The sequence below is a fragment of the Haliaeetus albicilla genome, chromosome 4 (genome assembly GCF_947461875.1).
Source record: "Haliaeetus albicilla chromosome 4, bHalAlb1.1, whole genome shotgun sequence".
Taxonomy (NCBI): Eukaryota; Metazoa; Chordata; class Aves; order Accipitriformes; family Accipitridae; genus Haliaeetus; species Haliaeetus albicilla.
The window spans coordinates 13,616,166-13,641,288 of record NC_091486.1 but is presented as its reverse complement, the minus strand read 5'-3'; the positions used below and the strand labels follow the sequence as shown (position 1 = coordinate 13,641,288).

Genomic DNA, 25,123 nt, shown 5'->3' with positions numbered 1-25,123 from the left:
TGTGTCCATACGGACCCAGGCAAGGGACTGAGGGAAACTAAGGGAAGAGGTGGAAAAATAAAGTTAGGAACTGGCAGCTTTCACCTTTGGTTTGCTTGACTTTTTGGGCATTCGTGGGGTTCTCCATGTGTGTTGCAGGCTGAGTGGTGTTTTCATCACCAATACGAGTGTAAATTCAGCTCCTGGACTTTTCTGCCTCTCTCTGATGGAGACAATAGTTCTGGTGTCTACAGGCTGAACTGGGCTGTTCTGCCTTCTCTGTGGGGTGACTTGGGGCTAGCTCTGCAGCCTCACACATGAAAATTCTTTCTTCCTTTCCCACAACAGAATTATCGACCGTCTACTATGCATAATGCTGTGGACAACTCTGAATTCTTCTTTACTCAATCACTTAAACTTTTCTCCAACAAAAGTAGGTTTTCACTGCAGCCCCTTTTAAAAAGTATTTTGTATACTTTGAGCTGGAACATTTATTTCATTGCCTTTTAAAAAGTTTGAATTACTGCATTTCCTGACTTAAAACAACACTTTTTTTTTGGTATCAATTATATTTTTCTTGGTTATTCAGACTGTCTGTTTTGCTGCTGCCCACTTTAAACCCAATCTGAAGCTCTCATCCCTTTTCTTTAAAGGTGGCATATAGGGAAATCCCGCCCTGACTTCACGCAGATTTCTGCTTGCTCAGGGTTGGGTCAGACGTCAGAGGTCTGCCTGTGCTGTTGAGAGCTCTGGCTGCTGAGCAGGATCCCATGGTGTGTTAGATACTGCAGCAGGAGCACAGGAAGAGAAAACCTGGCAGCTTTACACAGGAACTTAGTGATAACTGTAGCTGTGGACACAGACTGAGTCTGAGATGTGTTCAGAAAGCAGGCAAGCAAAAGCAGGGGAGGAGAGCTTCTGAGCAGCAGACCGCAGTGAGAGACAGCAAGCAGTTACGTTGATCTTTTTTTAAAGTAATTTTTTCCCCACTGTGATGATGTTTTTCAAGGCTGGAAAGGAGCATCCTTCTCGGACTCAATGTGCCTCTAAGACTAGCTCAGTTAGGCCTTTTCTTGCACCTCTGGTATCTAGAGCTGTGCTGCAACTCCTCTGTGCCTGAGACACAAGGAGGCAGGAGAGCAGGCAGCAGGGCAGCTGAGTGCTGCCTGTAACACCATGGGTCCTGGTGTCCACTACCCCTCCGGTCTGGGGTAGCATGAGAGGGAATGGCGTTGCTCATGGGAGCCCAGTGTACAAGGTGCTTGCTCTCCATTAGGAGGGCAGATGTGTGGAGCCTCGTGTGTCTACCTTCAGACAAGCCGAGATGTGCTTTTTTGTCTTTTTACCATTGTCTAGTTATATGGATATGCATTAAGAGGAAGATGGATTAAGAAAACTACATTAGTGAGCAGGAAGGAAGCAAGAAGCTGGTAAGAAGTGGGGCAGAGGAAAGAATGATCAATGATTTTGTATTTGTACAGCATCTCATTTTTTTTGTAGCCTTTTCAGGTGGGATTCTTCTCTCCTATTTTTAATCATCAAAAAATTTAAGCATCTATGCATCTAAAAGCATTCTTTTATAGCCTGTGCTGAAGGACAAGATGGGATGAATGATTCTGTAGGACTGTAATTGTATAAGACAAGGAGGATGAATCACCTTGAGAGGTACCAGGTTCTTCCCACTGATGGCAGACAGGAGATTTGTCCTGGAAGGGTTTAAGTTGAGGGTAGCAGATCTTGCCCTAACTCTCTTAACACCTGTCCCAGAGTGTGGGGTGGAATATACTAGAACAGACATGTTTTGCCCCATGTGCAATCTTTTAAGCAGTATTTGTATATTTGTGAAAACAATCAAGGCATTATTAGAAATACTGCAGAATTTATGAAGAAATAAAACAAAATACTAAAGCTTTGGGTGAAAAATCACTAGTTCAGTGAGCACAAATCCACCAGCAGTCAACCTCCTGCTCTGTACTTACCACTCAGCCTTGCAAACATTGCATAGGTGACCAGGTCCAAATATTTATAAGAAGCCCCTACATTTGTGTGATGCAAACTGAGCTTGTAACTTCTTGGATATAGTCAGGTACCGCTGCAAACCCTAAAACTACTCAGCTGCCTATTTAAATAAATTAGAGATCTAAATGTTATCATAATTTGTTATCAAGAACAGATCACTAATGTATAACTGGAGGCCGTATTAAGACGTCTCTGGAAATTCAGCCCACAGTCACTGGTGAAGTACAGGATGAAACCTTATAAAAAAGTCTCAGCCAACTACCTAAACTCATAACAGATATTCACCTCTGAACAATACAGTGAAAGGGCACAAAGGATGCAACCGAAGTACGTATTGTGCATTGGTACAATGTTATAGGTAGGAATTCTGCTTTAAAGCCTTAAATGGGTGTAGAAAAATGGCTTGTAGCAAACAACGACCAGAAGGTGGCATTTTACACATGAAGTTTTTGATATTCAAAGCTGCACTCAGCCTACATGCAGTTGCTCTCTTGAATACCTAAGAACACCTTTGTCTTTATTTTTCAACCCTTTATTGCTACAATACCTAATCCAAAATGTTCTGTGTATCCTCTGGGAAGGAGTGGAGATGCTATATATTATTACAAAATAAAGCTGGCTGCAAATTCTGCAGTAATTGTATTAATTCCACATGAAAACCACGGCTAAGTATGTATCAAGATTGTTATTATTTAGGCATCCTCTCCCTTGTTAACAAAGAAGTTCTTCTAGGTCATTCCTTTCCTCTCCATCAAGCAGCAGGAGTCTCCAGTCACCTGCCCCATAAGCTTCTGGATGGGATGCAGGAAAGCACCACCCAAAAGGTGCTGATAAAATGGATGAAGGCAATACCTCATGGCTCTGTCATTGCCTTTACATTACCTTCTCCACAGAAATCTAAACAGTATCTCCTTCATGGCGATGCAGACAACTTGTATTACTGAGCTGGCTCAAGATCTTTATTCCTAGCAAGATTAACTTGTAATTGCTTTAAGCCTAATTAAAATGAAGATCATATTAAAGGTTTACTACCATACTTGATCATTCCAAAGGAGATTATAAATTGAATTAGTGTTGGGGATCATGGATAATACAGTGCTGAATGGATGTGGCATTTTTATCAGTAGTAAAAATTTGTTCTTTGTGCTTTAAATTATTGAACACTGCAACCTTACAAAGTGTAGAATGTGAAACTAATCATTTATTTTAGGAGTATGACTAGGAGCTAATGTAGTGCAAACAATGAAGGTTGATCACGGATTCCCCATTTGCAACTGTACCAGCAGAATAGCATACTCTTCCCAGGCAATAGACATCATCCTCTTGTTGGAAAAAACTATCCTGCTCCAGCCTGCAATCTCACCAGTTCACAGGAGCGCTCCTCACTCTGCCTCCTCAAAATTAGCTAGATTAGCAAAAATCAGTTCTTCCAATTGTTGAAGGCAGGTGGGTTTGCCAGCCAGGGGCAAAGGAGAACTAGCACAGGTTGCTGAGCTGGCAGGTCAAAAGAGGTGACAACATCTGGTAGGAGAAGCGTGAAAAGGCACTACAAGCAGCCACTCCACCATCTTAAGCAGTCAGAGCAATGAACATTGCAGAATCCCTTTGGAAAGTCCTGACAGTTTGAGATGCGCAGGGGTGCTTTACAAGGACGTGCACTACTGAACAAATGAAAAAGGGTAATTCAGACTCCAAATACAGACCATGTTGATTAAATAAAGAAGGACACTATTTACGGCAGAAGACTAGGAATTAAGAGTCCTGAGCCCTACTCTCATATTGCTGCTGACTGCCTGTGTGGCCGTAAGGCAAGCACTTATAACTGAACTTTCTCAGTAAAACAGGGTTAATAATATCTTCACATTCTTGTAAAGCACTGTGAAACCTCTGGATGGTGTGTGTTCTAAATGCAAGTATCATCATTATAATACCCTGCTACTAAAGCAACAAGTTGGGCCAATGTTCCCTGGTGAAGGTTATTCACTATCAAAACATGAGTTCCTTTGTTGGCTCTACACGCTCATTAATCAAACACATTTTATGGAACATACTGGTTTCAGAGTAGACAGGTTAGAGTACTGTTCAAGAAACTTTTAAAGCAGACAAATTGGAGGTGATGGCAAGAACTGTGATGGAATTGGGCAGCTGATTGAACTAACTCTCCAAATGTTTGCAGGTTTTGTACAAAAAGGGCTAGTAAAGTAACTGTGAGCAAAGGAAGTTCCTGTGCTGAGAGAAATGTAACAAGCCTGAGTGCAGACTGTAGGTAGAGGGAAGTTCCACAGTCAATTTGTTAAGATTTCCTAGCCCATAATTAGCCAGTTAAACAATTTACTAGAATCTTTAAAGTAATGTAAAGCTCATATGTGAATGGTACCTGTCCTGGACTGAGTGTAACCACATGGGCTGTTGTGTTCCTAAACTCAGGAAAGCGTTTCAGGTCAGGGTTGGCAATGTTGACTTTGCTGAATATGCTGGATTCCTCATAAGGGATCCTGGTGGGATAAAGGAAACTGGTGTCACCAGGTGGGAAGAGGTGCCATCTCTTCCTGAAAATAGAGAGAAGATAAAAATGTATTCAGTGCATGTCAGTTACAGCAAAGAACTAAAGGCAGTAGCAAGGTTTTCAATAAAACATAAATCTGCCTTGCTGTGTGAATCTCCTACGCAGTGAGAACACAGGCAGTGCTTACAGGCTGTCTCCTGAAAGTGTTTTTAAAATATTCCACTTTTTAATTTTTTAACTGAAAAGATTTACAGCTTCTCACAAATTATTTTTAAAAGGCAGATAAAATAAAATTTTTTAAAAAAGCTCTTCCATCTGGTTCCTCTTTCCTCCCTTTTACAGAACAACATGCAGCATTTACAGATGCTCAGAGCATTAAAAATTGCTCTATAAACCAGGGGAAACAGTTTTGTTACAGACAGCGTACTTTCATTCATGGAATGAATAGCTGCTGCACCCATGTTTTAAAAGGAGGGCATTGTGTGTTTACAATGGTAATCGTAAAGGGGTATGGACACGATCTTCTGTCTCCTATCTTCACCTACAATACCTGGCTGTTAGTCGCAAACCCCTCATTCTTAGTAAAACTCACCTTGATGCTTCTATACCACAGATGGCATAAATAAAAACCAGAGACATTCGCAGACATAAGCATCCTGAAACACCCGTATTTTTTTGTGTTATTAGTACCACGTGATGAGAATGTGGCTTGTGTGGGCCACTGGGGTTAAGAACTCACTGGTGTGACTAAATGCTCAGATGGAGCAGGACAGGGTCGTTCTGCTCATCAGGGCACTCGTGTTGCAGGTTGCTCTCTATGTGCCCAGAGAATTGGGTCAACACACCACAGTGCAGGGCCAAGCAGAGCTGAGACACGGACCTCGTCCTTAGGAGCTAATGTTTCTTTTTCAGTTACATAGACCAGATCAAGGAGAGAAAAAGAATATGCCAGAACTGGTGGTGCCAGTTTTATGGGTACTATAAATGAAATATCTTAGCAGGTACATATGTTATTTAGAAAGAGGAGTTTTATATGGCAGTACTTTAGGTGATGGAAATAACCGGAAAGGAATACACAAAGAGAGAATTTATTACATTGAAAAGGCGCCAGACAGTCAGTACAACGGTGACCCGTGCACTAAGCAGTGGAAAAGTAAAGGCAGTACTTTACAGCACAGTTGGACAATTTGTGCAGCTCTTTGTTTCAGACTCTAGCGAGATCTTTTCTTTTTGTCTCTTTCCTCGGTACTCACTTCCTGCTTTTTGCCTACTGCTTCTAATTGTCAGTTCTAAGTCACAGATCTGAAAAAGCAACCAAATGGCACAAAACCAGAAGACACAGGAATAGCAGGATAGCCAGAACTTCAGAGACTGGGACAGATGGAAGTGCCATAGGCTGCTGACATTTCTTGGTAATCACCAAAGCTACTGCTGGGTGCAAGCACAAAAAATAGTTCTCCTGAAACTCAAGCCCTATTGCAACTTTGCTTTGCCCTCCAAGATAGACCCTCTGAAGGGGCAGAGAATAACTAGGTTAGGAGGCTCATGGGTTAATCCTGCAGGCTCATGACAAAGCAATATCATGAAGCAAAAAATTAAGAAGCCTGAGGGATGCAAGGAAGACATTCAAGATAGCAACAAAGGGCTAAGGAGTCATCCCTGGCTTTCCTGCAAAGGCAAATCTATTTAAGTTTAGCATAAGCTTATATTCTGTTACAAAGCCTGTCTTGTTTGTGAGTCTCAAGAGGGAATCTTTCTGCTCTGAAGAAGCAGAGGATTCACAAGCTTGTGGAAGTTTGCAATCTATTTATAGGCTTTGCTCTGAAAGGAAAACAACTTTGTCTTTTCAGGCCATGCAAAGGCTTTAGGCTGCTTCTTTCCCTGAGAGGAACAAGGATTTTGTTCTACCAGAGGAGGAGGAAGTGTCTTGGGAAGGCAGGCAAAATTGCTACGTGATGCTGGAACTCTGGCTCAAGTTCAACACCTGAAGGTAGAGATCAAAGAGGCAGGGCAGGTATCAGGTCTGCTAGATTACTGTACTTATTTAGTACCCAGTATTTAGGTGGATCCTTACAAGATATTTAAGCATGTAAATCTCATGGTTTTCAATGAGATTTCTGGCTCCTAAATACACTTAAGTGTCTGGACTTCAATGCATAATGTTTACTGATGAGATCTGAAGTCTACAGGACTGACTGCAGCAAAGCACAGTGCTGAGGGCTGCTTCCACAGTGTCTCTGCTGCACATTCACCCAAGGATCTCAAGGCTATTTGTAAACATGAATGAAAACCCACTTGAGAGCTAAACAGAGTCACCCTTCTTACAGATCAGATAATTTGCCTTGGGCCTTAAAGCCAGTCAACCTGTGGCACTGCCCAGCACAGAAGCCAGCATGCCTGACTTCCAGTCCTGCACCTTAATCACAAGACCACCATGATTTTACTGTTCTATAAAATGTTAGAGTAATTAACCACATTAAAATCCCGCTGGCAAATTACTCCTTCCACTCTATACTCTCAAACCTAAAAAATGCATGCAACTTGTTTTGTTACTCTAGCATTAGTCTAGCAATAATAGATAACAAAAAAACCCTGAGGCCAATATGCAAGGAAAGAAGAAAACAAAGAAGGGGGGGGGGAAGGGGGAGACAGCATGCAAACAGGCAGAAAGATACAGCAACAAAGCTACGTGCTCCAAAATTAGTCTGGAGCCTTAAATGTCCCTTTCAACTTTGCTCACAGCTGGCTGCTCCCATCCTGATATTCCCCTTTTAAATTTATTCTAGCAGGCTATTAGAGGCTGTTGCACAGAGAATATTGTAAAAGTCTAAAGCAGTTTATTTCTATTTTGTTTCTGGGCTTTTTGTTTTTAACTCTTTATCTCCCACTTCCAAATTCCTGAATTTGTAACTACTAGGAAGATTAAAACGTTTATTATTGGACCACATAACACACAGATCAGCAAAGATCTTCCTCAAACAGAATAAAATTGTTACCTCTATGACCCAGTCAAACTCCAACCCCCTGAAGTTCTGCCATTTCCTATAAAATAGTTCTGATGCTCTTCAGTCGCTGAGAGGTCAGAAAACTAACATAATCAGGACCTAGAATTAATACTCAAGAGTCCAAAACGAACTTTATAGCACAGTGTAACTTCCCCTGTATTTGTTGTATGTATATGTACTTGTTACCTTCCTTGTACTTGCAACACTAAGTTGCAGCCATAGGAGTCCAAATGGCAGGGGGTGTTTGCTCCTTCAGAACCAATCCACAGCGTGCTCTCTTTTCCACTTCTTCCAGGAAAACCAAAGTCAGACCACCTTATATCCTACAGCAATGAAAAGGTTATTTATGTAAGCTGTTGAACTGATTCACATCCTACCCTCAGTTCTCTGAGTCTCTTGTCTTCCCCTCCACTGTTCAGTTGCTCTTTATCCACTGCAGCTGTTGCTCTTTGATGGAGTTCTTGCATGCATGGCCTGTGCTCCTTCCTCCAAAATTCTCCTCTCTAGTAGCATTTCTTCTGCTGACTTTTTTCTTTTTCTGACTACACAGCCTCCCAGAGCTCTGTCTCCAGTGCTCATGTTGGTCTTTCATATCACTCAAGTCACCCATTTGCTCTACAGAAGGGCTGCCCAACTGCTCATTGCCACACGTGGCTTCTTTTCCTTCTTTTCACTCTTTTTTCCTTTCTCCACTCTTAACCATCCACACAAGCTCAGGATTGCTTTTAGAAAAATTCTGATATAGAGCATTTAAAAAAAGAAAGAGTGGAAGGAAGGAAAAATCCCTATTCCCTTTTCAAACCAATTTGATAATCCATGTGGCATATTTGCTCTCTTTGCTCCTGTCTCAGCTTTCTCCATGTATTCTGGAAATGCAGACTTTACCCTATCTCTGACCCAGTGGTATGCTGTTTTTTTAAAGTTTTTTATTATTTAATGGACATATTCTTCTCCTGCCTTTGGAACTGTGGAGGCAATGAACTTAAAACAATTTGATTACCGGGTGAGAAAGGGCAGAACAGGTATGCATGTGTTATGAACATGATCCTGGAGCTTTCCAGTCCATTGGTCCTCCCACAAGTAATCCCCTGGGGATGACAGCTGGAACGAGAGGGACAGTGAGGTATTTTTCAGATAGTTCAAGGGTTTTGCAGGATGGCTCTGTATAGCTTGGATAAAGCTTTCCCATGTTTCTGTAGCTCCCCCTGCCACCTGCAGGGCCTGATCATTTGTTTACTGGAAAGCACTTGAAGTATACTGGCCAGAGGTACTGCTGCCTTTTGGCTGGAGCCCCAGACTGAGCCTTAGGAAACAGAAATTCAACTCCTGGCTTACTGATGGTCTCAGGCAAATCAGTTCATCTCTGAGCTTTATTTTTCCCATCTTGAAAGGAAGATAACAGTATTTGTTCCGTTTCAGTAAAGCACTTTGGGGTCATTCACATCACCTAACTTTAGGAACCTAATTTAAGCTTGGCTCCTGCTCTTGTCAAAGCACTCTCAATCATGCCTTGGAAAAGCCTCTCTCTTTCTGCTGTCTTTAAAGAGAAAATAGGAGTCTAGCCTCCTAATTTAAGTATGTAAGCTAGCTGCTTGCAGACAGGTGGATGACTATCCTTTTTTAAGATCTATGGATGAGGAAAACTAGAGCTAGACATTATTATAAGGATGACTTCACCATGAGTCTGTATCAGGAAACCCTCAAAATGAGCGATAGCCCTCCCCAAAATTAGGTGTTGCTCAAGATTTTGAATTTCAGAGTTATTGATTTTAAAGATATCATTTGAAAAAAATGGAGAAGTGTAATATAAACATTTGTCAAAGGCAGCAAAAAATCAAAAAGAAAAAGTTGCTCCTATAGATTTCAGCAGCCATAAAATTTAAAATCCAATACAACTATTTCAGTGATAAAGTTAAGCGTAACACCATCTCTACACTTTAATCTCACACCTAAATAGTTTTTGTATTTTGTTACAATTTAAGTGGAAAGAAAGCACACATAATCAATATTAGATTTAAAAGAACTTTCTGAAAATGCTGCAGCTGTAGTAAATAGTTGAAGTGATTATGGGTAAAATAGTTTTTAACCAATGAACTGAAAAGGAACTGGTAGGATTACTGAAATCTTGTCACAGTGGGTTCCTTTTCTACAATAAAAAGCCACAGTAAGAAGAAATGCACTAAAAGGTGTTCCAACCATAACAGATGGCACATTACTTGTGAATTATATTTATTTCATTTGCTGCTTATAATGAAGTTAATCTGTACCCGTATGTCACTTTAAAAGGTCTCATTTCTATTTAAACTTCACGCATATATCTTGCTTCTGATTTATATCTCAAATTCTGTAATGAAATATCAACTGAACAAAAAACGTAAGATGCTAGATACTGCTCATAGATTAGAATAATGGAATCATTACCTTAGCCCACACAACTGTAAATGATAAACAGTGCAATCTAAATTTCAAACAACTTCTAAATGGCCCTATTAATCACTATAAATAACAGTGCAGTTGGCCTTCTTTTCCCCTTCAAATCACCTTATGTAAATCTAAATAAAATCTAAAAAGAAGAAAGGGGTTATCATCAAATTCACACAAGAATGGAAGAGAATTTCTACAAAGAACTCTTCTGGCTGGTATAAATTCGGTAGCAGTGTTTCAAAAGCCATATGAGTCTGGAACTGATGGATGCATTTCACTCCCATGCCTGTGAAACCGGCAGATGACATACACCATATTTGCTTGCATAACACCATCGATTTTTTCCTTCCCAGATTCTGCTTTAAAAAAAATCCACAGCATAACCATTACATGTGTCTATTCTAAAACTGCGGTACAATCTGTTGCTTGTTATAGGTCAGGTGATGAGGTTGTGGTGTGACACCTGCACAGAAATGCAATTCCTGGAGCCTCAATTTTGTTCTTGAATGGGGACAAGGGGAAGAAGGAGGGAGGAAAATGGTTGTTTCCTTCAAGTGTGTTTTTATTGACCGAATAAAGCAGCAGGCTGTTCAGGTCTTCTGAGTTGCTATTACCTTGTGGCATAAAACACAGGAAAATGCTGTCTGTTGAGGCAGAAAGAGAGAAGACCAAGGCAGGACCACAGAGAGAGGAAGTCACTCAAAAATCTGGGGAAGCCTGAAACATCCACAGAGCTCACAACTTAGTTCAAACAACATGACCCAGTATCAGAGTTGTGCAGCCCAAGTTTATGTGATCCTGGTTGTGTTTCAGTGTGTTTAGGAAGGGAGGGGAGAAAGAAAGGTAAGATGGTCTTTGTGCCCAAACTTTACCTTCTGACCCACAGAACAGGGGTTGGGAAAGGAGACAGTCTGAAAAAAGACCGCGCGCTGAAAAATACTAATTTTACTGGTATAAAAGAATAAAATACATATAAGGAGCATGGGAAATGCTTTCTGAGGAAATAATTAATTTGAGGGGGCTTATCAGTTTGTACTGTCTGTCATCCCACTGATACAGTGTTTGCAGGGAATTATGATTCCACCTTCACATTTGAAAGTATAGAAATGAATAAGGCTTCATTTACTATTCTTTCCTTACATCTTTTGAAAAAAATACACCTTTTGTATAGCTATCCTTAATTTTGCCCTCTGACAATTTGCAAGGAGAATTAGCAGGAATGTAGATGAACCAATACATTGAAATCACAGATAGACATGAAGAAAGTAAAAGAAAATATCCCAGGTAGGTGTCGTAATACCTGCATTTGGAAATTACTATAGATTATGTACCTCCAGAGACAGGTTACTTCAGGTATTTTACTACCTCCACAGATAATCAAGTTATAATAATCCCGCAGACTCAGAATCTCTCCTCCTCACAAACAGTTAATCTAAATATATTAAGGGAAGGAACTGTACTACTTGAGAAAACTAACCATAAGGCAAAACACGGAGTGAAACCATGTTACAGCCTTGTTGCTACAAGTGAATTCATGCCATCTAATCCTCTCTCCTGAGTGGAGCTGTTAATTTGGGTACTGTTCAGGTGTAAGGTGGGTCTGGGGCAGCAGCAGGGTCTCAAGTTTGCAACATGCCAGACCTGCTGGCTGCCTGTCATCTCCACACCCTATTCCCACCTCAATTCCATACCTTCAGCAGAGGTGTAGGGAAGGTGTTTAGCTGCAGAGGTCACACGTGTAACTCAGTGCTCCCCAAGCCTGCCCAGCCACAAAATGATGCTGGGCTAAATGGGAAGGGGAGTGCTGCCAATGTGGTAGTTGTTTTTGTCACTTGTGGTGATGTTTTTAAGCATATAAGGAGACCCAGAATTTTAGATGGCTGCCAGTTGGTACTAGTCCCCCATTAGCCTGAGAGCCAATAGCTTTTATTTCAAAATTTTAAAATAAATGGCCAAAGGAGCAGAGAAGGGATAGCATTAGAGGCTTCAAAAGCTACACTAGATAATTTGCAATGATTAAACTAGGAAGAGATAATATTAATGCTTTACCTGGAAAATTTCTGGCTTGTCTTCAAATATCCTGGCAATGTATTTGTAGTCAGCATAAGCCCAATATCTGGAGTACTCGTAACAACTGAATGGTCCAGAGAGACAAGACGGCTGCCCACAACTCCAAGCCAAAAACTCTTCAAGTGTAGCCTTCACGTAGTTACACCTGGTTTCAAACTGGGGAACTAGAGCAACAAAAGAAAAGCCAAATACTACATAAGCATTAAGCACAGAACCAGTAAAAAAAACACGCAGTTTCTCTCCCAGCTCTGGTTAAATGCAACATGAGATATGAAGAGGGACTAGGTGGCTTGACTCTGGTCAATAAAATGGTTCTCACCACCTAACTTGTAATTAAAGTCTGAGACTACTGCTTTTTCATTAAGGTTTAAGTGAGTGGCTGTTACCATGTACTTGCTGTGAGATAAAAGAACACCAATAGTTACTGTTGTTCATGTGCAAGGCACCCTTCAGCACAGTAACTCAATAATTCACCTAAGTTCCCTGAACAGCTGAGAGCCTGTCCTTTGCTTCATCTCCCTTCTTAAGTGTGAGCTGCAAATGTGCACACTAGTATTTGTGTACCCTTTATTTTGTCTCCATGGATTTATGTAGATGGACATGTTCATCTTTTCCCTTTCCCACCTAAAGGATAACCAAATCAGCACAGTAACGCATAGGAAGCAAATTATGGAGGCACACATGTGGCAATGATCCATTTAAAATGCTCTGTGTCCTTATTTTTCATTTGGGACTGACAAAAGCATATTGTGGTGTTCCTTGGCAGGCATGAAAGTATTTACCAGCAGTGTTTTGCTCCTGTCATGCTTTGGTCGGGCTGACTGATACAGCCTTTCAGCTGAAGGTCAGGTCACTTGGAAGGCCTACAAGATAACCCACATCACAGCATACTTCTGGTTAATCAGAGATCTTCATTTCCCACAGCCGCTAATTGTGCTAGCTTCAAAGAGACTTATCCGATGTTAAAAAAAAAAAAATAATCACTCACTTTACTATAACTACTACTGGGAAAAAATTACTGCAGCCTGCCTGAATGACAATAACAGAGCTGCAATTTAACCTTGTGTAACTTGCATAGAGCTGCTCAGAAATGGGATCCTTTCAATGTTGTGCAGCAATGGCAGCAGCTCTTCGTTCTTTACTGCTCTCATTTTGTTATCGCAGCAATTCCCACAGACTCTCATACATTTGTTCTTATTCTCTTTGGGTGGGAGAACAGCTTTTAAAACCTCTACCACTATTATTTTGCCATTTTCCATTGTAGTAGCCTAGGTAGTGGTTTTTCTTCCCCTCACTACCAAATTCATCAACTAAAAATGTCAGATAAGCCCCGCTATTCCGCAATCTGTAGCCTGGGTCTGCGCAGTAGAAGGGCTCCCTACCTTAGAACTGCATACAAGACACATAAATCACCTGCAATAACCAAAAGCCCCTATATCTGATTCCCTGTCTGTGTTGCAGTCCAATGCCCTCCTGATACTGTCATTAATGCAATGCACATCATTTTACTAAAAGATGATCTGATGGAAAAATTAGATAAAAGATACAAGCACTACTGAAGGTGGCTCAGTATCTGTATTATTTTGATGAGAACAAAGAGTGCTCAGGACACTGCCTAGTTTCCAAGATAACTCAGGAGTAAGTGTTTTAAAGGCAAGAAATACACCCTTTCTACCTCACAGTGCATTTCACTCTGAGCTTCATTTAAAAAATTCCAACTATGAAAGGCAGGACTATCTTCTAGGACACAATCTCCTCAGGGCAGGGTTATTGGTTTAATTTATAACTTGTACAGTACCAAGGTGTAGGTGCTGATGGAAAAATAAATAGTAATAAAAAACATATTTGGGCAATCTAGACAGATTGCTTAGATGGATTTGTAGACTGCAACTAGGGTGAAAATGTTAGCAATGGGCAGCTGGAAGCAAGAACATTATTAACCAGTTTGCTAATACTTAATGACTAAAAGGTGTTTTGTAATTGATAAATTATAGATTAAGACACCTAAGTCTAAAGTAAGCTACCAGTGCTGTCTGATGACATGGTATCTGGAGGCATGACAGTCTTCCTCTCTCCCACCTAATGCCACAGATTGAAATCAGAGGGAGGGAGAGGGAAGAAGTGCTTTTTGGAGGAAGCAGCTCCCTTCCTTAGTTAAGGTCTGGTCCTGACAGACACCAAATTCCATTCTACTCAGAAAGACAGTGTTTGCAATGTATGCTAAGGGAAATGTAGGAAAAATAATAGCCTTAGAAAATACTCTAAAGCTCGAGTAAGAATGCAAGTGAAATGTCTCCTCCATTTCTTTAAAGAAAACCAAATGTCTATTCACAGCTGCTGAGGAATTAAAATTATTTAAACAAATAATCCAAGCAAAGAAAAACCATTTAATTCTATAACAAAGCACAGGCATACTCACAAAACAAAAAAACTGACCATCCACATCCAGCTCCAATAACCACCTCAAAACTCAGCTTTATGTGACATTTATTCAGCCTATGGTATTTGTGCTATATTTTCAGCCTCCTATTCAGCTACTGAGTCTATAGCCATCTTTGCAGTCCCTCGCTATATCAAACCTCAGAGGTTTGAATTCTTTTGCTGTCCTTAGTGGTAAAACCTTTTGGGCAGATGTCCAAGTTGCAGCCCTTTTCTATCCAACTGCGTATCTGACAGCATCAGCTCTATCCAGCATCTCTGAGAGAAATTTCCTGCAGAGATCTTGTGACTCATAACTGATCAGCATGACAACCTCTTGTTCTCTCCAGCTTCTTCACAGTAAACTCATTGTTTATTCATTTTACTACACAACCAGAGAAAACGGTCAAAATAAGAAACGTCTGCATACAGAAGTCAGTTTTGTGTAAGCTTTCTTCTTCCTTTGTAATTGCTGATGTGCTCCAGGTAGCCATCAGACAGATGGGCTATAATGCTGCATTTTCTCTGCCAGAAACTCAACTTCCGTAGCTGCTGCCCACCCTTCATCCCACCTCAGAAAAATAAATCTTTTAGCATGGCTGGAACTAGATGGGTAGGGGTTTCCTGATTAATAGCACCTTCATTGTTCTTGTAATGAGCACTGGTACTCTCTCTGGAGGTATCTTATCTCTGTCAATGCTTAATGCTTTAATTGTATTTTTTTCCTTCTTATGGACACATACTGTTTAACTTGTGTAATCAAACAGGATACTATCAAACACACAAACTTAGGTAGGTACAAATAATTCACACAAATAATACTGCTAGCTCCCGTGTTTTCCATGTTTCAAATGTGCCTTCCACATCCATTATGCCTCAGGAAGTTCCAAACTATCAAGAAAAGAAACATAAAATCCAAGCAACTCCCATCGAGTTGCCCCATTTGTAGTTCTCACTTCCTTATATAAAGGAATCTTCAGTTTGGGAATCCCCACCCAGGCTGCAGATGTGGCACTAAAGAAAGATGAGAAGTTGTCATAGTAAGAGGTCTCAAATAATTTCAGATCTTCCAAATGAACCTTGTGGCTTAAATAATCTCAGAAACTCTGAAGCAGCCATTTCAGAGTGACACCAAAATATACCTACAAGCAGGAGAACAGTTTCTTTCTAGCGCATGTTTCTGACTCAGTGGCAGGAGTGGTCCCGTCTAGTCTTAAGGCAATTAAGCTATTGTAAATATGGGAGGAATATGCAAAGAGATCAATACCATTTTAATATTAGTCTCCTGTTGCTTTCTCTAGCCACATCACTGCCTCTGCTTCATTTGGGAAAGTTAGTGTGAACAATGATAAGGAAGAGAAGCCCTTGCTGAAAAACAATATTAAGCATGCAAGAGTTGAGATCAACCATCTTCCAAATGACAGTGACACATGAAATGTATTGCATTATTTCAGACTCTGGCTAATGGCTTCACTAGTATATCCTTACAATGCAAATTTTTTATAGCATCACAGGTCTCATTCAGTTACAATACAACCCCTGAAGGCTCTACCCATCTTCTTGAAGACATTTCTAGCTCACATTAGCATATGATGGAGGTTCCTGGAGACAAACCGATTGCTGCCTAGGGAATGATTCCTTTAGGAAAAAGCAAAATACAGATAGATGCAACTTCAAGATACAAATTCCAATTTAAATCCACTTTATATTGCTAGTGACTACAAGTTACTGTTAAGTGATGACTCTCATCTACTTAGTTGGTAGCATCAATCCATCCATCACCTAGCTACATAACACTCCATCAAAACCCATCAGAAGCTTTCCTAGTTGGCACACCTATTTGGCTCTCAAAAAGTGCCTACTAATTAATGGAGACTAGGACCAAATCTACCCTTTTACCTAGTAAGCCTTGCATATTACAACTGAGATATGTCAACAAGGTATCAAGGAAAATGTCATATATATGCAATGTCTTCCCTATTGGCAATGGGATAATGCCTTTTACCTGTAGTGTAAGAACTCGCTGATACCTCATTGGACTATAAAGACATTGCTGTGAAAATGTGTACCAGCGTATTAATTCTACACCTCAGTTATCCCATCTGTAAAAAGTGAATAAATAACATCTGTTTTCCCAGGAATGGCATAGGAATCATCAATCCATGCTGGTAAAATGCTTTGAAATCCTAAAATGCCAAGCATTTTCCCTCGAACACTTCTTTCTGTTTCATCACTTCTCTTGCAAAAATTGAACATGAAATAATATGGTCATGATGCTGTGAAGAAAGCACATTTCATACAGTTGTTAAGTAAGATAATGTTATGTAATCCTACTACTTCCATAGCAACTGGCAGACCCTCATCTGGAGTCTTTGTGCCGACCCTACATTCTAAGAAAGAGATAGTCCAACTGAAGAAGGTTAGAAGAGTACAGAAAGAATAACTAGGTGGGGTCTAAAAAACCATGACTTATATTAACATCTTTTAAGAACTGAGTTTGTCTGGCCTAGGAAAAAAACAAGACTGAAGGGAGACAAGATACTTTAGGCAAAAGGGAGAAAGTGCACAGCAAAATGTATTTTGGTATGTGGTTGAGAGGGGAAAGGATGTACAGGGCACGAATAAAGCAATGCATAACCTCTAAAGCAGCTAGCAGATTGCCACTTTGGAGCACATTTCCTCTATCTTCGCTCCCTGGTATGAAACTCTTTGTGTCCATGGACAGATTATGACCAGTATTGTGTGGCTACAGCCAGAAATTAAGTTGTAGTATTTAAAATCAAGTGCAAAAATTGTCTTTCTCCCATGGCATGTTCCTAGATGTCTGAGTGGATCTGGAGGGTTAGAGGTGAAATTATTGTACTGGTGTCAAGTGATTTTCTTAATGCTTTATACTTCTATAGCATTTTTCATCACAGGACCTTAAAGTATTGAAAACCACTAAAGTCTTATAAAACCTCTGGAGGAAGATGAGAATTACCACCATTTTACAGATTAAAAAAACAAGATAGACTGGTTAATTGGCTAATTCTTTAACGCACTCAGGTTTGTGGATGTGGAAGCTCAGGTCGTGCGAACAACTGAATCATGTATAAGACCAGGACCAAACACAAACACTACAGAGCAAGGAAAGAAAACTGAAACTCTTGATTCTTATATGTTAGTGTTACCCACCAGACTTCCTACTAAGAATAAACACACAAGAAAGAGAAAGGAGAGTTCCACTGTTGGGCAAATCCCATATCCTAAAAACAAAGCCTGCGGTGAAAAGCAATACATTAGAGAGTGAACAATGATAATGGAGAGGCAGAGGATTGCAGAACCTAAAAAAGAGAGTTGTGACATGTAACATCTGTCCACCTCAGTCTCACCTAAATCCACTGTCTTCAGACCTAGCCTAAATTGGATTGTCTTTCCATCCAACACCGCAGAAAGGTATTTCGCATTCCAGTGCAGGGCTGGCCAGTCGCCAACCATGTTACAGAAGACTGCAGGTTGCTGTAGAGACATCACAATTTCCTTGGTCTTCTCAGGAGTAAATGGTTTGACATCTTCACCTATGTAAAGAAAAAAACAGCTGTAGAGAGATGATTTATGACACATGAAGTGTTACCTACCATATCCCACAGCACAGGAAGCATTAAGAACTAACACCTCCTTTGTTTATGGTTGATTATTTGATTACATTTGTAGATTTTTTTAAGTCAAATTTCTACTGCAAACACTGAAAGAACATTCTTACACTACATTAAAGCGGTGTATTAGCACACAAAATGTAAAAAAAAAAAAAAAAAGGCACGTGCTTAGAATTTTCACTTGTAGCTTAGGCAATAAAGCACTGTAGCCAAACTGTTTAGAATTAGGCTAACAATAAAAAAACCTTACAAATAATGTACAGAGTTTAGAGAACATAAATTTTATGAGTAACAGTCTTTCTGCATAGGATTCTTTCCAAGAAGTGTAGCACATTGTCAGATAGCACACCAGGTTCCTATGCATTTGATTTAAACCAAGGAACAGCAGTGTAACCAAAACAGCAGGTATTTTTGAAGTGTTTTAAAATTTCATCTGCAAAATTTTAGAAAAAGGAAATCGTGCCAATCCAAGAACTAAACTAACCCAAGATTTCCATTTACTCCTTTGCTGTTTAGAGATTTATATGCCCCACTGAAACTGTCAAGCTGAAATGCTGGCAGTCTTGAATAAACTCAGCACTTTCAGAACAACTTTTCTTTAGGGACATATTGAAAAGGAAAACCTCATTTTTTAAAAAAAAATAAAATGTAACAGCTCCATAGACCTGAAGCAGTGGACTACAACTTTGGATCATAAAAAAAATCCATTCATTATTTTAACCTCTATTGAAGTTAACACATCTAGAATTTGCATCCATATAATGCCTAAGATTTTACATACTGAATTGATATGTATGGTTCCCCATGACTCCTAACAGCTCATTTAAAACAAACAAACCAATTCAATCACACTATTTAGGGGTCAAATTATGGTCTGGCATGCACGATGGGTTAAATAAATACAGGACAAGAAAATTCCCTTTACTGCTGGGTGCTAATTTTGCCTCTCGCTCCTCCCTGTGCGTGGGTGGTGGGACAGATAAGTGGAGAACCAGCCAGTCCCACACAGAGCAGCCCTGCGGTGCCAGCTGGGGGAAACACAAAAGACCCACTGGAACAGGATCACCGAGGAAGGTTCTTCAGGATTGTTTCAAACATAACAGTTTAAAATAAATATATGAAAGCTGAAGTGGGAATGACAGGAATAAGAGGAGCCCTGTGCATGCTGTATGCCATGTCTCTTTGGCAACTTCTGTGAGTCCCCCTTCTTTCAACAGGATTTATACTCCAGCATAGCTGTACTTTTTAGTTTTCTAAATTAAGCTGCTGTCTTCACACAAATTCATTGGGAAGTATCAGGGCTGGGGTTTCCTATAGCCAAGGGGTCCCTTCTGCCATGGGCTTCCAGGAACACTGAATCCCTCTCTCCTTTCACTCATTAAAACTCCGTCTTCAGGCTTTAAAACTAAAGACCTCTGATACTTTATCTTCACGGAACATAAAATATTTAAACGGCTTCCCTCAAGGCAGACGACAGGAGGGAGTTTGGGTTTCGGTTTGTTTTCCACGTTTCCTCTCAAACGCAGAGCAACACTTGACAGGATGGTGTTGCTGTGACACAGAGATGTCTACAACACTTGGCCTTCAGTCTCGCGCTCCAGCAACTTCCACAACCAGGACATAAGGAGGCCTCACGGGGACCGTATGTCTTACCATATGGCCTGCCCTACCCCCGAAGGAGGCTCTGGGGGTTTCTGAGCAATAGGTTAGCATACCTAGAGGGAGCAGGTCCAGAGAAGGCAGAAAGACCATCTGCAGACACAACAGCACGTGCCGGTGCAGCTACCAGGAGCTGGCTGTAGGCATGGGAAGAGGTTGAAGCTCAGCATGTTTTTTCACAGTGATGCTGTTCAAAGACTAAGGCAAGGGTTTACAAAACTTGTTCCGCCTTTAACCGGTGCAATTATAATATCGTACAGAGGCGGCTTTCACGATGCAGGAGCTGGCTGGCCTGACGTACCTTTCACATTTTCCAACTCAAAAGTTAAATTATTCCTGCTTAGGCCAAGTTTATTGCTGCACATGGCTGTCTTTTTGACTACACAATTGTTTTTGTTTTAAGGGCGGTATATTTAATTATTTTAGAGGTTGTAAATCCAAAGAAACACAAGAAATCGGTGGCACTTTTTGGATGATTTTGTAAAGCTGAGTTTTATTGCAAAAGCTTCAGGTTTATCCTGTAACTTCACTCAACAGTTGGGATGTGCTACGAAAGCAGAAATTTTACTGGAGAGACAGGAAGGCTCATTGAAGCCAACTGTTGATTCTGCGTGGCTTTCTAATGTGATTTCCACATGCATATTGTCCTTTTGAAAGGTGTGGTTTTAACTGCAGTGAATAGACAGTGGGAAGCTCAGAGCTCAAGCTACTGGGAGAGTTTGTATCAATGCCAGACAAAAAAAACACAGTCAGACTAAATAGCCTCTCCTCCATTAGCTGGAGGTTTGTGTCATGTCACCACGGTTTATTCAGTTGTAAACCTATTTCCCTATAAAATTTAGAAAAAATGAAAGAGGATAGTCTATCTTAGTAAAATGCTAATCATTCCTATCTTCAAACAGTATTAAAATCATTGTTAAATGAGTATGTATCTTTTCCTGATATTATCACATACAATACATATGATATAATAAGCAGTGAAGTTTGAAATGTTTTAGAAAATTTGAAGCATTAGATAAATGATCATTAGGGGTTTTTGCAAAGACAAATGGGGATTCTTGCCGATTTTGTGCGAAGAATGTTGAAGTGTCTTGATTCAGTTTTATGTATTCCTCAGTGAGAACAGCAGTCAGCTAAACATAATTCCTTCCCCATAATATTTATCATGCATATCTAAATGCCTGTTAGAGAAAAGGCACATGATCAAAGGTAAATATCATATACTACATCAAATAGATATTATCATAATTTGGAGAACTCTGCTCATGACCAACAGAGATTTCTGATGGAACTGTATGCTGTAGGAGTGGTAAAAAGTAATTAAAAGAGATATCTGAAGATATCTCTTGAAAGAGAGATTAGCAGAAAAATTTGTAATTTAAAATAATAATAATCTTTTCCTTAGTTATCATAGCTTCATAAAAACCTTGTAAGCTGGGCTCTGGCTTCTCAGTACTTCCTAACCTGAAATTGATGGTAATTGATTCCTAGGCAAAACCTGAGGTTGTATAGCATATATAAGGGCATACAGTTTGGACACAGATGTGTGTAAGTAAAAGGTGTATAAATAAAAGGTATTGCAAAGAAACAAAACGACCATGGCACATCTTGGGCATTAAGATACCAAATTCCTAGGGGAGATCAGGTAGCAGGAGAATAGAAATGCATATTCCCTTTGAAAAGAAAAGCTCTGTTGGAGTCTTCATTTTCTCAGTTGTACTCTGATCCAAAAGAGAAAAGGAATACTTTAAATTAGTTCTTTCTATCAGGCTCAACAAATGATGTGGCTTCACTGCACAAAAGGAAGCAGGAATAATTTGTCTCATGTTTTGACTTTACACAAGGCATGTATAGAATCCAGCCAGGAACTGAAAAACCAAACCAAGTTTTAGCTCAAGTTTTGTAACTGTGACAGCTTATATAATTGGCGAAAAATGTAGGTGTTCTTTAGAAAGGTAACACATTGCGAAATACAGATCTTCCAATTAAAAAAACAAAGCTCTCCAGTCGTCTTTACATGAAGTGTTGTCAAATATGAAGACTCATCCAAACTCAGCACTGAGGGCAGGTAAAAGAAAAGTGATGAATTGGCTAAGTACTTTCCAGTAGACTTTGTGCTTCTAAGAGAGAAAATAATTTAACGTTTCTGATTAACAATTTTTCTGAATAACTGAGAGGGGTTTGGGAATGAAGAGTTTAGCACAGCAGGCAGTCTGACGAAAAGTGGACTTGATCAAAGTTGTTCAGAAGTTAAATGTACTGTCATTAAAAAGCTAAATGTACTGTCATTCATCTAAAATAATTTAGCAAATTAGAAGAGTTCATTAGTGCCTGGTAGTTGACTTCTGCCAAAACACCCTGCTGCTTAAATATGAGATTTAATTGAGAGGTATTAAAATTATTTTCTAAAAGAGGGAGTACAAGGAAATCCTGGTAACGTATTTGGCAAAAGCATTGTCAAATTGTTATTCTTGCAAATCTGTAATGCTTCATTACCTTTATTTCTTTAAAAAAGAAAATTATAAAAAGAAAAAATTGGCATTTTAAAGACATTAATACAGAGCAGCCAGGTCACTCAAAAAATCAACTAACCTCCAAAATCTTAACTATCCAACAACCAGGAGTGGGAAAAGAGAAGGTGTGGGGGAGGATGGGGAAACTCCCCAAACCAAAGAGAAGTGACTTGGTTTGGAGGTCAGACCTAATGATTTCACAGTACATTAACTCTGTAAATTAAAAAACAACTTTAAATAATCTGCATGTGATTACAATGTTATGCACTATAATCAGCCTACTCTGGGCAAACAGAATGCATCTAAATATACACGAGTAGTTTTCAGGATATACCCCATGAACATCTAGGTATTACTTCCTGACTAGTTATTGTGGTTACTATTATTTTTGACTCAAGGAATGTCAATACTGCAGATGCAGCATACCCAGGGGGCATCTAACCTAGATTTGCATAGATATTTTGGCTACTGAAGGATAGTTAGCAGTTGCATGGAGCCTCTCAGGATAGACCGGTCTGCACTGGTAAGACTAGCACCTGAAGCTTACTCTGGTAGCCTGAAGTCAACACACCCTTCCTTGCCCTTGCCCTCCGTGTCTGCTACCACGGAAGGAGGGCATCAAAAGAAAAGAAAGAGGCCAAAAGAGGAATTTGTATTTGCACTCACTTTTCAGTCTTCCTGTGGCAGTGCTGAGCATCTTACATTTTTTTCTTACAAAAAGTCTGAGTGACTCAAGACGTGATGTAAGATAAGAGTGTGGGCTAAATCCTCAAACCTCAAACTGTCCTTCTGATAAAGAAAAGGAAATAGCTACTAAACTTCTTAGGAGTGGAGTAAGAGGTTGAGTCCAGAATACAGCACTGTGAGAGACTTCCCACCCCTGCTCTAAATGATAGCGTATCATCTCAAGCATACATCTAAGAAATTCCTCCCTAAATTCCCTGAGGCTTTTCCTAGAAAGCTCTTCCTGAAACCCTGGCCAGCTTCTGCCTGTTGTCTCTTCTCCTCCCACCCTGTAGTGCACTTTTAGAATGCAGTTATGTCGGTTTTCAGCTAACTAACTGAATATTGAATGACCTCAGTTCCTCTGGTCTCCTCTAATAGAAGAAATGCCTTCCTTTCCCTCTGCGTCCTTACAGCTCCTGCCTGCATCTTCTGCCATCTGAAAAAAACCCTTCCCCTCTCACTCCCCCAAAGACACGAAAATTAGGATAGGTACAACTGACAGAAGTTATACTAAATGTATTTATTTCCAATGAACTTTATATACTTCTTACTGGCAAAATTGCTGAAAGCACAGTGAAACACAATGAAACTCAAGCAGTTGTTGGATAAATGGCATTTCATTTTCTTCTGAAGGAAAAGACTATGGTCTTTGACCAAAACCTTCCATCAGGATATGAGAGTTTCTCCAAAAGAGAGACTGTTCTTCCTTAAGCTAGGCTGCTATAATTCCACCTTTCTGTCTCTTTGGGCTGTAAATTACACCCTGCTGCTGAGGATATTTAGTAGCAAAGCCATTTCTTCCCAATGCTCCACCAGCACTGATACACATTTCTCACCTTACAACATTTCCTAATAGATGGGAAATTTAATACAAAACTTAATACTAGTATAACATGTTTGAAGGTAAGGGAACTGGCACATCAGGGAGCTAACATCTATATTTCTAAGAAAAAAAGAATTTGTTCATGTTGTAAGTAAAGTTTATTTCTTTTTCTATTCCTTGTCAGTAGTAAATATGAATGCACTACTCTTAAACTGATGAATGCACTGTATAAAATTCACTGTCAGAAACTGTAACCATTTATGACTTTATTGTTGTCCTATCCTGCAAACTTGACTGACAAGAACTTCAAAATAACAGCAACAAAAGAATCTAAATCTTCTAAAATACACCATTTTCCCATAAGCAACTGTAGTAAATAGTCAATAGTATTCTAAAAATATGTTTTTTTCCCCATAAGCCGTTGTAATAAATAGCCAGTAATACAACTGAGCCTTTTGAATTTGATCCACAAAAGGGTTATGATGGCAGTATACCTGACTTTGTTCACTATTATACTACATAGGATACCAATTACGATGACTGAGCGAATTAGCGGTGTAATTGTCAGAATGAAATTATACTTTAAAAGAATAAAAGAAGTATTTTTGAATTACATAAATTATTGAATTGAAAGAAACCAGAGAGACCCACCATGTGAACCTCAAGAACAGTTTCTAAAGTGTAAAATAACCAACATGCACAATCAGGGTATTAGATTCAGGGATTGCCATTATTATAGGACTATTAAACAAAAAGCATGGCTATTATTCCATCTGTTTACATCATTCAATTTCTTTCAGCATGGGTAAAACAAGCAGAAGTGAGCTTAACATTTGTTTCAAGTTGCTATTTCTCTTTATAAAGGTTCTCATGCAGCAACAGGAGATTTGTCTGTGAAAAACTGTTAACAGTGTATGTTTTGAATCTTGGGGTTCATATAAAGACTGTAAAATCTTGCTTTGACATAATGTACAGCTAAGGATACATTCGACCTAATACAGCTCACCAAAATGTGAACTACCAAGCTCTTCTAATTTTATTTTCAACCTTAACATTTCATTAATGTTAGTTTTGTTTTTTAAGATAAATATTAAACATAAAAGAAACTCTGATTTTACTGAAAAAGCACAGCCTTGTTACATAGAAGCTTATCTTTCACAGCTTTATAATACAACAAGCTGCTGCTAGTGGCGTCAACTTATCCTTACCATCTTCCCTCCAGAGATCTCCTTCTCTTTTCTTTTTCAAATAACAACTGCCTGCAAAGTTTCTTTATCTGTAAACACCAAGAGCTAAATATCAGAAAAGATCAAGGACTCTGCAGGCCCAAATCTCCACTCAGATGT

The 25,123-nt window shown here is 39.6% G+C and overlaps 1 protein-coding gene across 3 annotated transcripts in view; it reads right to left on the bottom strand.

Annotated features, from left to right (window-relative positions):
- The window catches only part of HSPBAP1 (HSPB1 associated protein 1), a 38,530-nt gene that overhangs the window by 7,634 nt on the left and 5,773 nt on the right, over positions 1-25,123 (bottom strand). For 2 of the 3 annotated variants that reach the window (XM_069780968.1, XM_069780969.1), the window contains exons 2-5: positions 17,793-17,978; positions 11,983-12,167; positions 7,696-7,832; positions 4,376-4,547 (exon numbers count right to left, since the gene is read on the bottom strand). In XM_069780968.1, coding sequence (XP_069637069.1) covers positions 4,376-4,547; positions 7,696-7,832; positions 11,983-12,167; positions 17,793-17,978 — 680 coding nt within the window. The remainder of the gene's footprint in view (positions 1-4,375; positions 4,548-7,695; positions 7,833-11,982; positions 12,168-17,792; positions 17,979-25,123) is intronic. The other variant, XM_069780970.1, reaches the window with a different exon arrangement.